The 14,649-nt window shown below is 42.5% G+C and overlaps 1 protein-coding gene across 1 annotated transcript in view; it reads left to right on the top strand.

Annotated features, from left to right (window-relative positions):
• Nucleotides 1-14,320, top strand: part of LOC127915219 (basal cell adhesion molecule-like) — a 37,775-nt gene extending 23,455 nt beyond the window's left edge. Inside the window, exons 10-11 of the mRNA XM_052494721.1 lie at nucleotides 2,632-2,728; nucleotides 14,152-14,320. Coding sequence (XP_052350681.1) covers nucleotides 2,632-2,728; nucleotides 14,152-14,154 — 100 coding nt within the window. The 3' untranslated portion in view covers nucleotides 14,155-14,320. The remainder of the gene's footprint in view (nucleotides 1-2,631; nucleotides 2,729-14,151) is intronic.
• Nucleotides 14,321-14,649: the final 329 nt, after the last annotated feature.

Raw genomic sequence — 14,649 nt, forward strand, 5'->3', positions numbered from 1 at the left:
CGTTTCTCTCTCCCTCTGCTAACCCTCTACCGTTTCTCTCTCCTCTGCTAACCCTCTACCATTTCTCTCTCCCTCTGCTAACCCTCTACCATTTCTCTCTCCCTCTGCTAACCCTCTACCGTTTCTCTCTCCCTCTGCTAACCCTCTACCATTTCTCTCTCCCTCTGCTAACCCTCTACCGTTTCTCTCTCCCTCTGCTAACCCTCTCCCTCTCTCTCTCTCCCTCTGCTAACCCTCTTCCTTTTCTCTCTCTGTCTGTCCATGTTCTCTCTCTCTCTCCCTCTGCTAACCCTCTTCCTTTTCTCTCTCTGTCTGTCCATGTTCTCTCTCTCTCTCCCTCTGCTAACCCTCTACCATTTCTCTCTCCCTCTCCTAACCCTCTACCATTTCTCTCTCCCTCTGCTAACCCTCTTCCTTTTCTCTCTCTGTCTGTCCATGTTTTCTCCCTCTCTCTCTCTCCCTCTGCTAACCCTCTTCCTTTTCTCTCTCTGTCTGTCCATGTTCTCTCTCTCTCCCTCTGCTAACCCTCTTCCTTTTCTCTCTCTGTCTGTTCATGTTCTCTCCCTCTCTCTCTCTCCCTCTGCTAACCCTCTACCATTTCTCTCTCCCTCTGCTAACCCTCTACCATTTCTCTCTCCCTCTGCTAACCCTCTACCATTTCTCTCTCCCTCTGCTAACCCTCTACCATTTCTCTCTCCCTCTGCTAACCCTCTACCGTTTATCTCTCCCTCTGCTAACCCTCTACCATTTCTCTCTCCCTCTGCTAACCCTCTACCGTTTATTTCTCTCTCCCTCTGCTAACCCTCTACCGTTTCTCTCTCCCTCTGCTAACCCTCTACCATTTCTCTCTCCCTCTACTAACCCTCTACCGTTTCTCTCTCCCTCTGCTAACCCTCTACCATTTCTCTCTCCCTCTGCTAACCCTCTACCGTTTCTCTCTCCCTCTGCTAACCCTCTAACATTTCTCTCTCCCTCTGCTAACCCTCTACCATTTCTCTCTCCCTCTGCTAACCCTCTACCGTTTCTCTCTCCCTCTGCTAACCCTCTACCGTTTCTCTCTCCCTCTGCTAACCCTCTACCGTTTCTCTCTCCCTCTGCTAACCCTCTACCATTTCTCTCTCCCTCTGCTAACCCTCTACCGTTTCTCTCTCCCTCTGCTAACCCTCTACCATTTCTCTCTCCCTCTGCTAACCCTCTACCGTTTCTCTCTCCCTCTGCTAACCCTCTCCCTCTCTCTCTCTCCCTCTGCTAACCCTCTTCCTTTTCTCTCTCTGTCTGTCCATGTTCTCTCTCTCTCTCCCTCTGCTAACCCTCTACCATTTCTCTCTCCCTCTGCTAACCCTCTACCATTTCTCTCTCCCTCTGCTAACCCTCTTCCTTTTCTCTCTCTGTCTGTCCATGTTTTCTCCCTCTCTCTCTCTCCCTCTACTAACCCTCTTCCTTTTCTCTCTCTGTCTGTCCATGTTCTCTCTCTCTCCCTCTGCTAACCCTCTTCCTTTTCTCTCTCTGTCTGTTCATGTTCTCTCCCTCTGTCTCTCTCCCTCTGCTAACCCTCTACCATTTCTCTCTCCCTCTGCTAACCCTCTACCATTTCTCTCTCCCTCTGCTAACCCTCTACCATTTCTCTCTCCCTCTGCTAACCCTCTACCATTTCTCTCTCCCTCTGCTAACCCTCTACCATTTCTCTCTCCCTCTGCTAACCCTCTACCATTTCTCTCTCCCTCTGCTAACCCTCTACCATTTCTCTCTCCCTCTGCTAACCCTCTACCGTTTATCTCTCCCTCTGCTAACCCTCTACCGTTTCTCTCTCCCTCTGCTAACCCTCTACCATTTCTCTCTCCCTCTGCTAACCCTCTACCATTTCTCTCTCCCTCTGCTAACCCTCTTCCTTTTCTCTCTCTGTCTGTCCATGTTCTCTCCCTCTCTCTCTCTCCCTCTGCTAACCTTCTACCATTTCTCTCTCCCTCTGCTAACCCTCTACCATTTATCTCTCCCTCTGCTAACCCTCTACCGTTTATCTCTCCCTCTGCTAACCCTCTACCATTTCTCTCTCCCTCTGCTAACCCTCTACCATTTCTCTCTCCCTCTGCTAACCCTCTACCGTTTCTCTCTCCCTCTGCTAACCCTCTACCATTTATCTCTCCCTCTGCTAACCCTCTACCATTTATCTCTCCCTCTGCTAACCCTCTACCATTTCTCTCTCCCTCTGCTAACCCTCTACCATTTCTCTCTCCCTCTGCTAACCCTCTTCCTTTTCTCTCTCTGTCTGTCCATGTTCTCTCCCTCTCTTTCTCTCCCTCTGCTAACCCTCTTCCTTTTCTCTCTCTGTCTGTCCATGTTCTCTCTCTCTCTCCCTCTGCTAACCCTCTTCCTTTTCTCTCTCTGTCTGTCCATGTTCTCTCCCTCTCTCTCTCTCCCTCTGCTAACCCTCTTCCTTTTCTCTCTCCCTCTGCTAACCCTCTTCCTTTTCTCTCTCTGTCTGTCCATGTTCTCTCCTTCTATCAACCTATCTCTCTCTCCCTCTCTCTCTATACTACCTCTCTCCCTCTCTCTCTATGCTATCTCTCTCTCTCTCTCTCTATGCTATCTCTCTCTCTCTCTCTCTGCCTCTTCTGTGTGTGTCTCCTGCAGGGAAAGTGGGAATGTGAATAATGACATTGTGGTGGAGATGAAGACAGAAAAAGCCAATGAAGAAGCTGGCCTCCTGAACAAGCCAGCAGCACAGCAGGTCAGAGGGCAGGGGTCACTGGTGGGACGGTAGTGGTAGGAGAAGGGGGGATTGGTTTAAATGTTTATATGCACAGTTCTTACATCAGAATAGGGTGATTCCCTTCTAAACTAGAACAAAACCATTTCCACAAAATTACACCCATAGAAGTGTCCTTAGGAGGAAAGATTGCTGACATGTATTTGACATTTGTATCTTAATGCATAATTGAGACATAATTAATTGAAGTTTTTTGACCAGGCCTCCTTTAAGGCTCCATGATGTTTCATCTGTAGGTGCTACAAAGCAAAAGTTGGTGTTGTTAGGTTCTAATTCTCAGAGTAAATAACTCAACGGACAATAGATAAGCTTAGTTTAATTCTTCACAAAGGGTCCATACAGCTGGATTCAGACATCTCATTTTTCTACCATCACAAGTATATTTACTCCAATTTAGACTCTCCTCCTTCTCTCCAATCCTTACATATTTCATGGTCCAACAGGAAGAGGGTAATAGGGTAATAAACCATCATTTCTCTCTTCAGGGGATCTGATCTGACCTCAACCCCTCATTCGCCTAATCCACAGATGTCCATCCGTTTCCCCTACAGCAATCATGTGATTGCCTCCCCTCTACTCAGCACATTCCAAAGCTATCTGGCTCCTACAGATAACTATTAACTTCTGATGTAAAACAACATTCTCTTTCACCCTTCATATACTATACTTCTGAGTACAACAATGTTCCAAGTTTAACCCAGAATCTAACAGTCCCCTGTTTGGAACAATAGGTTCCTAATGTTCAATTTACATAAACTTGGAAATTACTTATAAATGGACAATGATAACAAAACATGAACAAAAAAATAAAACATGATTATAAATGGACGAACAACGATAACAACAAATTCACCGTGAGATTTACAAACTCAGAGACTTATGGCCTCTGTTCTATGAACACACCATACACAATCCTATTTCCATCTCTCATCACTCAACAGAATGACATTCCAGCTGAAGCAGTTGGCTTCCTCCCTTCCAGCTGAGTTGCTTTTAGATTCTCCACGTTCTCCTTCTAGTTCCTAAGAGAGTTATAGCATAAGACTTGGAAAGCAACAAAAAGCCACATAAAACATAACAGTATTAACAATGTGTTAAACTATGCATAATTATATATGCATGACTACAAAAGTCTGAGACCATGATAATTCCCACTCTCTCTTTACCTGACTCTATGCCTCCAGGATACGTTTCTGCTGGATTCCACTAAATTGAAAGCCCTAAAAAGCGTCCTCATGCTTTCGCCCAGTCTTCCCCTTTCCTGGCCCTAGGTTCTGAGAGGTGTTTCCAAGCCATGTCATTTTCACTTTGTTCCCCATCTCCTCCATTGCCACACCTGATAGGCAAGTGCGTATCACTAATAAAGGTTACATCCTCTTAAGGTAACTCAGCACTGTATATGCTTTCACATCAGTGCCCTCAAAATGTTGTTTAGAGTACAATTACCCCAACATCTGTCCTCTTTCATATAATGCATTAACCAATAAAGCAGCTAACCCAACCCAACTATGATGTTAAAGTAGCTCCTAGACCCAAGCCATCTACATGTGTACAGTGGAATCTAGTCTCTTTCTAGCTCCGCTTCCTCTGTCATGGTGTCTTCAAGCTCACCCATTATGCAGTTGGACCTCACTTCCTGTGAGATCTGTGAACCCACCGAGGAGAGACATGCCGATCTTTACCGCTGCAGGGGCTGTAAGGAGTACTGTGCGTAGACCAGACCAACACTGTCCCAACACCCCTGCCTGGTGTATTTTGATGTACACTCAATCTCCAGAATTCAGCCCGTGGCCCTTGGTTATCTCCTGCTTCTCATGTGCTGCTTTCTCCTGAGGATATACACACTGCAACACATTGGTTATTTCCTGACAACATAGACTCCCCCTTATGGCAAGATCACTAATTTGTTCCATTTGAATAACAGCCCCCGGTACGCCCATCAGTCTCCCAGTTACCAGCTACCCAGCCATTTGGCATGAGTCCTCATAGACTGATATCCCAACAATGCTACTAAAGTAACCCCTGCTACTACTAACATGGCCCATGACTATAGCCTCCTTCAATTACTGTCCCTACAGCGACTGCCGTGAGAATAACTACTGCATGGAATCTGTCAAGTGTTCGCCTATTAGAAATTGGGAAAGAGATTAATGAGTTGGAAAAATATCCAACCTAACAAAACTGAATCACGTGTTTCCTGAAAGTTTACCTTATTGTCTGAAATGCCACCACTATCTTCTACTCTCACCATGATCTGGGTATGTGTAATGTTTAGCTGTAGTTTAACCTCATAATAGTCCCTGTATTGTGCACAGTTAGCCGTCCTCCCTCTCCTATGAGCCATCTCCTGTAACAATATACATAGTCTCTGGGAATAGTACCCCTCTATCACCACAACCTTCATTTATGAGCCCCCACAGATCTCCACCGCAGCAGTCACATTCCATCCCACTTAACAGCCCTATGTAATCATTCTGTCTCAAACACACCTCATGTGTACCTCGCCTCCTCCTACAGATACATTAGTACATATATCATACCATCTAACCCATAAGACACTAGTCACTACTCCTAATGCACTTCTACAGTAATAGACATATTAAAACATTCTCAAATCAATTAGTCAATATACATCAGTCCCTCTGGAACAATGATCACTCTTATGGTTCCTGAAAGCTAAAAACATATTGACTTGCAAAGGAAAGAGTGAAAAAGTACACGTTTAATAACTTCACACCTTGATGTGACTAAAACTCCATTACAATCTATACCCTTGATGTGACTAAAACTCCATTACAATCTATACCCTTGATGTGACTAAAACTCCATTACAATCTATACCCTTGATGTGACTAAAACTCCATTACGTTCTATACCCTTGATGTGACTAAAACTCCATTACGTTCTATACCCTTGATGTGACTAAAACCCCATTACGTTCTATACCCTTGATGTGACTAAAACTCCATTACAATCTATACCCTTGATGTGACTAAAACTCCATTACAATCTATACCCTTGATGTGACTAAAACTCCATTACGTTCTATACCCTTGATGTGACTAAAACTCCATTACGTTCTATACCCTTGATGTGACTAAAACTCCATTACGTTCTATACCCTTGATGTGACTAAAACTCCATTACGTTCTATACCCTTGATGTGACTAAAACCCCATTACGTTCTATACCCTTGATGTGACTAAAACTCCATTACAATCTATACCCTTGATGTGACTAAAACTCCATTACAATCTATACCCTTGATGTGACTAAAACTCCATTACATTCTATACCCTTGACGTGACTAAAATTCCATTACGTTCTATACCCTTGATGTGACTAAAACTCCATTACGTTCTATACCCTTGATGTGACTAAAACTCCATTACGTTCTATACCCTTGATGTGACTAAAACTCCATTACGTTCTATACCCTTGATGTGACTAAAACTCCATTACGTTCTATACCCTTGATGTGACTAAAACTCCATTACGTTCTATACCCTTGATGTGACTAAAACTCCATTACGTTCTATACCCTTGATGTGACTAAAACTCCATTACGTTCTATACCCTTGATGTGACTAAAACTCCATTACGTTCTATACCCTTGATGTGACTAAAACTCCATTACGTTCTATACCCTTGATGTGACTAAAACTCCATTACGTTCTATACCCTTGATGTGACTAAAACTCCATTACGTTCTATACCCTTGATGTGACTAAAACTCCATTACGTTCTATACCCTTGATGTGACTAAAACTCCATTACGTTCTATACCCTTGATGTGACTAAAACTCCATTACGTTCTATACCCTTGATGTGACTAAAACTCCATTACGTTGTATACCCTTGATGTGACTAAAACTCCATTACGTTCTATACCCTTGATGTGACTAAAACTCCATTACGTTCTATACCCTTGATGTGACTAAAACTCCATTACATTCTATACCCTTGATGTGACTAAAACTCCATTACGTTCTATACCCATGTGATGCTGGTCTCAATGCCATCTCCTTCATTTTCTTCCTTGTGTGTAATCGCAAAACAGACTGAGCCTTGTATGCAATTAATTGTACTGTAACATCCAGCCATCTCTATGTATTGATGTGATTTAACATTAAAGTGTTGATGACATGGTAAAACAAAAGAGAACAAAATAAAACTTAATGGTTGACCCAAACTATCATCCAGTGAGTTCTCTAACAACCTCCCTGTCAGAGGACACTTAGAAATGAGGTTTCTGGAGCCTCCCTCGGCCTAATAAATTTGAGCAGTGCCCTCCCCCTCACCGTTCGAAAGCAACTCTCTCTCGCTGTATCCGAATCATAACTACATTTGATAAATTATCCAACCCAAATTCAGAATGACAGCCCTTAGTGCTTACTTTGAGTCTAGTACTTGAATTCCAGCTTTTTAACTTAGCACACATCATCCCTGTTAGAATGTACATTTATAAACGGAACCTTTTATCGCCGGTAATAACTCTTCTCATTACAGCCCCCCTTTGTCCCTATCTTCCTGTCACAAGTGGCCGTGGTCCTTCTGTGGCTCAGTTGGTAGAGCATGGCGCTTGTAACGCCAGGGTAGTGGGTTCGATTCCCGGGACCACCCATTACGTAGAATGTATGCACACATGACCGTAAGTCGCTTTGGATAAAAGCGTCAGCTAAATGGCATATATTATTATTATATTATTATTATTATTATTATTATTATATTATAATGAAAGATCAGTATCTCAATGCATCCTTAGTCTAAATTGTTTGCAGTGTGTAGTAACTGTGTAGTAACTGTAACTGTCATCCCTATTTAACATTTATATATTTACTCAAAGACTAGGACCACAGAGAACTGGTCATTTTCCCTTTGAACCCATGATTTACAGCGTGTTTAAAAAAACATGTTAAATAAAAATTAAACACATTCAAATAACCAATAAACTTATCTCATGGTAAAATAGAGTAGAAACGGGTATTTCTCATTCATTTTATAATTAAATCCCAAGTGTCTATCATTTATTTCTAGTGAGATTGATCAGGTCTCACCAAAACGTCAGGATGCAGGGCATTCGACACCATTAAAATATTTCCTCTCCCTTTTCTTTCCCTGTCCTTCCGAAACCATTTCAAAACCTTCCAAACATTTCCAGCATTCTGCCTAATTTGTTAACATTCACTATGCTACATTTGAATCAACAATCCAAAAGTATTAATTATAAACCAAACATGATAATTGTAAATTCCCTGTCCTTACTCCAATCACTAAATGTTTGTTTCAGTCCACCAACGTTTATGCATCTTTTATTTAGCATGTCCTATTCTCCATAACAACCGCACCACAATGTTCGTGAACTAACAAAACATTTTTTAAAGTTCATTTTAGGTTTAGTAACCCCGTTGCCAATTCCTTGTGACCCCTCCACCCTTTCGTCCATTCTAGAAATCTATTTCAGAATAAGACGACATAAAATGTCTCATGAGGTCAAAAAAAAAACCCAAGGCTTTCTGAGTTTGCAAGGAGCGTTTGGCCAGATAATTTACATTTGTTACCTTCAGAATCCATTCCCCTGGCATTTTGCCTAGATTCTTCAACATACGTTTTCTTGTGGCAGATTTTGCCAATTTATCATCATCATAAGTTATATTTTATCCCTGGCCTCTACTAAAAAGTTAGGTAAGACGTGATCTCATACGTCTTCCTTCACATAGAAACTGTAATCTCTATGATCCACTATCGATCAAACCGAAAAATGCAAATACTTGCATAGCAGCATTCCCTCCGAATGCATAGCGGCATTCCCTCCGAATGCATAGCGACATTCCCTCCGAGTGCATAGTGGCATTCCCTCCGGATGCATAGCGGCATTCCATCCGGATGCATAGCGGCATTCCCTCCGGATGCATAGCGGCATTCCATCCGGATGCATAGCGGCATTCCCTCCGGATGCATAGCGGCATTCCCTCTGGATGCATAGCGGCATTCCCTCCGGATGCATAGCGGCATTCCCTCCGGATGCATAGCGGCATTCCCTCCGGATGCATAGCGGCATTCCCTCCGGATGCATAGCGGCATTCCCTCCGGATGCATAGCGGCATTCCCTCCGGATGCATAGCGGCATTCCCTCCGAGTGCATAGCGGCATTCCCTCCGGATGCATAGCGGCATTCCCTCCTCCGGCATTCCTGCATAGCGGCATTCCTCCGGATGCATAGCGGCATTCCCTCCGGATGCATAGCGGCATTCCCTCCGGATGCATAGCGGCATTCCCTCCGAGTGCATAGCGGCATTCCCTCCGGATGCATAGCGGCATTCCCTCCGAGTGCATAGCGGCATTCCCTCCGGATGCACAGCGGCATTCCCTCCGAGTGCATAGCGGCATTCCCTCCGGATGCATAGCGGCATTCCCTCCGGTTGCATAGCGGCATTCCCTCCGAGTGCATAGCGGCATTCCCTCCGAATGCATAGCGGCATTCCCTCCGAATGTGGCATGTTCCATTCCTACTTACACGCATTCTTCCAAAGTATGATAGTCCCACATCTAAAACAGGGAGCTTTCTCTTTTTCGCTACCTTTCTTTTATTCACCTTGGCCATTGAAACAATAGCTAGTGACTTCCCTGTGGCCCTATTAACCCCGCGGATGTCTGCGAAGTGAGCAAAGTTATATTCAATTCTCAAAACATCCTGCTCTATTTCATCCACTCCCCTCGCAATTACCATTTTGATCACAGGTTTGAACCTACCATCAAAGCAGAAGTGCAAATTCTATCGATTCACTCCCGTACCCAGTCTTTCTGTGGCTGAGTACTTCTACTAATTCCGGGTTTATCGGTTTATATTTTTTGTTGATAGAATGCTGACATCAAGACGCTGGTATATTAAGCTTTTGATTCTGGTTTTATGTCTTTTTGTCATAATTGAATTCTTTATTTGATTTTAATTCTCCGTCATGTTGCCCAATTTTATCCAGGTTGCAACATTTTTCCTATATTCAAGTCGAATTGGTAGAATGCTTGTGCACTTCTTTCAGCACCTCCATGGCTTTATTAAAATCCTCTAGCTCCATATTACAGGGAGGAACGGGGCCGTTTATCTCTATATGAATAGTTATTATTCCCAAACCTCTCCTGACTGTGTCTTGGGTATTTTAGATTTCGTTAACTCTCTTCTATAACACACCTTAGGTAGCGCGACCCACTTCCCCGGATTATAACTAATTGGTCACGGCAATTAATACCTTGTATTAGAACCTATACTATAGCGTCTGCAAATGTATTACTGGAGAATACGGATGACTTAATGTCTTATTCCAATATTGGCTCAAATAGTATTGCCTCACTGTTGTTGATAACCCACATAACCAAAATGATTGTCTTCCTATTTCTGCATAATCTGTCATGGTTCACCACCCCAACAGGGCATAAAACTAACCTCTCTTTCAAACACACACTCACACCCTGCACTCTCACAGCCACTAAGACTGGGCTTCCACGCTTCTTATACCCATTACACTAGGGTTTTACCCTCCACAGGACTACCCTGTTCAGGACTTCCCCTCTCTCTATGAGATTTTACCCTCCACAGGACTACCCTGTTCAGGACTTCCCCTCTCTCTATGAGATTTTACCCTCCACAGGACTACCCTGTTCAGGACTTCCCCTCTCTCTATGAGATTTTACCCTCCACAGGACTACCCTGTTCAGAACTTCCCCTCTCTCTATGAGATTTTACCCTCCACAGGACTACCCTGTTCAGGACTTCCCCTCTCTCTATGAGATTTTACCCTCCACAGGACTACCCTGTTCAGGACTTCCCCTCTCTCTATGAGATTTTACCCTCCACAGGACTACCCTGTTCAGCACTTCCCCTCTCTCTATGAGATTTTACCCTCCACAGGACTACCCTGTTCAGGACTTCCCCTCTCTCTATGAGATTTTACCCCCCACAGATCTATTCTGCTCAGGACTTTATCAGATTTACACTCCACAGATCTATCCTGGCAGGGCTTGCAAACTATTACAGACTACAAAGGGAAGCACAGCCGCGAGCTGCCCAGTGACACTAGCCTACCAGGCGAGCTAAATCACTTTTATGCTCGCTTCGAGGCAAGCAACATTGAGGTATGCATGAGAGCATCAGCTGTTCCAGGCGACTGTGTGATCACGCTCTCCGTAGCCGACGTGAGTAAGACCTTTAAACAGGTCAACATACACAAGGCTGCGGGGCCAGACGCATTAGTCACATTAACCATATCTACATGTACATACTACCTCAATCAGCCTGACTAACCGGTATGTATGTAGCCTCGCTACTGTATATAGCTTGTCTTTTTACTGTTGTTTTATTTCTTTACTTACCTATTGTTCACCTAATACCTTTTTTTGCACTGTTGGTTAGAGCCTGTAAGTAAGCATTTCACTGTAAGGTACCTGTTGTATTTGGCGCACGTGACAAATCAACTTTGATTTGATTCTGCTCGGGACTTTATCTTGAAATTTTACCCTCCCCTGGAACTATTCTGCTCGGGACTTATGAGACTTAGCCTAAACTTTATGGTACTAGCATATACCACAAAGCTACGACCAGTCGTTACACAATGGGCCTACCGAATTAAACTCATGCTCTCCAGGTCCGTATCCTATAATTGTTCAGCCTACGATTTTCATCTCTCCAAGATGTCAAAATGAGTGGAAACAGGTGTAGGAACTGTTCCTACCTTATTTATTGTCAGCTCCTGCTCCACTGATCTGTACTCTTTGGTTTGACTACAAATCGTGGTGAATCCTGCCGACAATGCCAACTGTTAGGTTTTAATTCTCTGAGTAAATAACTCAACGGACACTAAATAAGTTTAATTCTTCCCGAAGGGTTGATAGAGCTGCATTTAGACATCACATGATTTCACCATCACAAGTATATTTACTCTAATTTAGACTCTCCTCCTTCTCTCCAATCCTTACATCTTTTATGGTCCAACAGGAAGAGGGTAATAGGGTAATAAACCATAACTTCGCTCTTCAAGGGATCTGACCTGACCTCAACCCCTCATTTGCCTAATCCACAGATGTCCATCCATTTCCCCTACAGCAATACTGTGACTTCCTCCCTTCCACTCTGGCTCCTACAGATAACCATTAACTTCTGATGTAAAAAACATTCTCTTTCACCCCTCATATACTATAATTCTGAGTGCAACAATGTTCCAGGTTTAACCCAGAATCTGTCATATAAAGCTTTACCTCTTGCTCTGTAATATGAGTAGTATTCTTATTTCAATAGCAATGTTCTTACATTAATTCATTTGTATACAAAAATATGAACATGTCATGATTTACTAGGAGTGGTGGATGGAATCAGGCGCAGAGAGCAGGGTTCAGTAGATTGTCAATTTATTCTCCGGCGCACAAAAACAGTCACGCCAACACACAGGGCGCATACAATTGACCAGCCCAAACACAGGACCAAAATAGTCCGGAGAATAACCACACGAAAACCACCATACAACAGAGTAACAAAAACAATCCCGCACAAAACAAGGGCGGGACAACCTACTATATATAAGGACTAAAATACACACAGGTGAAACTAATAAGACAAAACCAACAGACAAACGAAAAAGGGATCGGTAGCGGCTAGTAGGATGGTGACGACGACCGCTGAGCACCACCCGAACAGGCAGGGGAGCCAACTTCGGCGGAAGTCGTGACAGTACATGGATATTGAAATATACAAATATCACAACTCCAAAAGTAACAGAGATCCCACTCTAGAACTTTAATATGCTGTAGATTCTATTATGTTCAACGATATATTGAACTATGTACCAAATCTAAAAATAAAAAAAATATTTTCCATAGTCATGTTTGTATTATTCAATATTCATACATTTTTGTAAGAAATGTGTTATTAAAATCAAATTGCTCTTCGTAATACAGAGCAAGCGGAAAAGCTTTATATGACACCAACTTGAGCATTTTACACATACAAAATGAAACATTATGGAGTCTTAAAGGAGGTCTTGGTAAGGCCAAAATGTTTCAGATACAAATGTCAAATATATGTCAACAATCATTCCTCCAAATGAACCTTCTATGGATTAAATGTTGTGCGATTTTAGTTTTGTTCTAGTTTCATGAGTAATCAATCACCCAATAGCCATTCATGAGGAGAGGGGATCAGGAAACAAAAGCATTGGCCTAGAATAGCATCTGGGTTTGGCTGGAATCATTACAGCTACAGTGTCATCATGAATATGTCCTCAGTTATAGACAACCATTTTTCATAGGAATAACCAATATAAAAATTAACTGCTTAATGACTTATATCAGGGTTCCCCAACTGGCGGCCGCAGGTGGTTTCTGAGCAAAAAATAATATATATATACAGTTCCAGTCAAAAGTTTGGACACACCTCATCAAGGGTTTTTCTTTTTTTTTTACATTTGAGAATAATAGTGAAGACATCAAAACTATGAAATAACAAATATGGAATCATGTAGTAACCAAAAAAGTGATAAACAAATCAAAATATATTTTAGATTCTTCAAAGTAGCCACCCTTTGCCTTGATGACAGCTTTGCACACTCTCGACATTCTCTCAACTAACTTCATGAGGTGGTCACCTGGAATGACTTTCAATTAACAGTTGTGCCTTGTTAAAAGTACATTTTGGAATTTCTTTCCTTCTTAATGCATTTGAGCCAATTAGTTGTGTTGTGATAAAGTTGGGGTGGTATACAGAAGATAGCCCGATTTGGTAAAATACCAAGTCCATATTATGGCAAGAACAGCTCAAATAAGCAAAGAGAAACAACAGTCCATTATTACTTTAAGACATGAAGGAAAATTACATTTTGATTTGTTTAACACTTTTTTAGTTACTACATGATTCCATAAGTGTTATTTCATAGATTTGACGTCTTCACTGTTATTCTACAATGTAGAAAATAATAAAAAATAAAGAAAAACCCTGGAATGAGTAGGTGTGTCCAAACTTCTGACTGGTACTGTATATATATTTTATTTTTGCGGGGGACAATAAAAGACTGGAAAAACACCAGGAAATCAGCTCCAAGTGATTTTTTAAAAAGACATCTTGTTCCCAAGTATTCCCCATGAATAATAGAGAGACACGTGATCGTATACAAATGGTTTGAAATGATTATGTTTTAGTCAAACATTATATCTGTTTGGGCTTCTTGAGGTCAATATGCAGTCTTCAAATGATGTGTAATTATGTTTCGGCCCCCCGACCATCCGCTCAATATCAAATTGGCCCGCGGTTGAATCTAGTTGATGATCCCTGACTTATATAATATCACATGATGTTGTATTGACTCACAGGATTTACTGGTGCTTTGTGTTGTCTTCCACAGTGAGGAACAGAGGAGAATATGACACAAGAAGACAGAAAGAGAGGGATGAAGGGATGGATGAAAAACGACAGCAGGGCTTGTTTTACTTTTGATAGAGGGAGCAATCGGACTGAGGGAGAAAATACGGTGGAATGGGATGGTGTTTTTGTAGGGATGGGGGTAACCATGGGGGTAACCATGGGGGGGGGGTATTTAAACATGAGACCTAATACATCACTGAACATCAACTGACTTCATCATGACATTATCAGAGCATAATCCCTGTCCACCAATCACAACTCTTGGTTGACTCCCATGCAGAATAGAGCTGTAGAGTAAACATGTGTCCAATGTGACTCTAGCCAACTCCAGTAACCCTTCTCTACCCCAATCCAAACTCAAAATACCATTAAGTCACTGTTTGTTGCAGGAGTGTGTGTGCGTTCGTGTGTGTGTGTTTGTGAGTGTGTGTTTGTGAGTGTGTGTTTGTGAGTGTGTGTTTGTGAGTGTGTGTGTGTG

This window comes from Oncorhynchus keta, chromosome 34 (assembly GCF_023373465.1).
Source record: "Oncorhynchus keta strain PuntledgeMale-10-30-2019 chromosome 34, Oket_V2, whole genome shotgun sequence".
Taxonomy (NCBI): domain Eukaryota; kingdom Metazoa; phylum Chordata; class Actinopteri; order Salmoniformes; family Salmonidae; genus Oncorhynchus; species Oncorhynchus keta.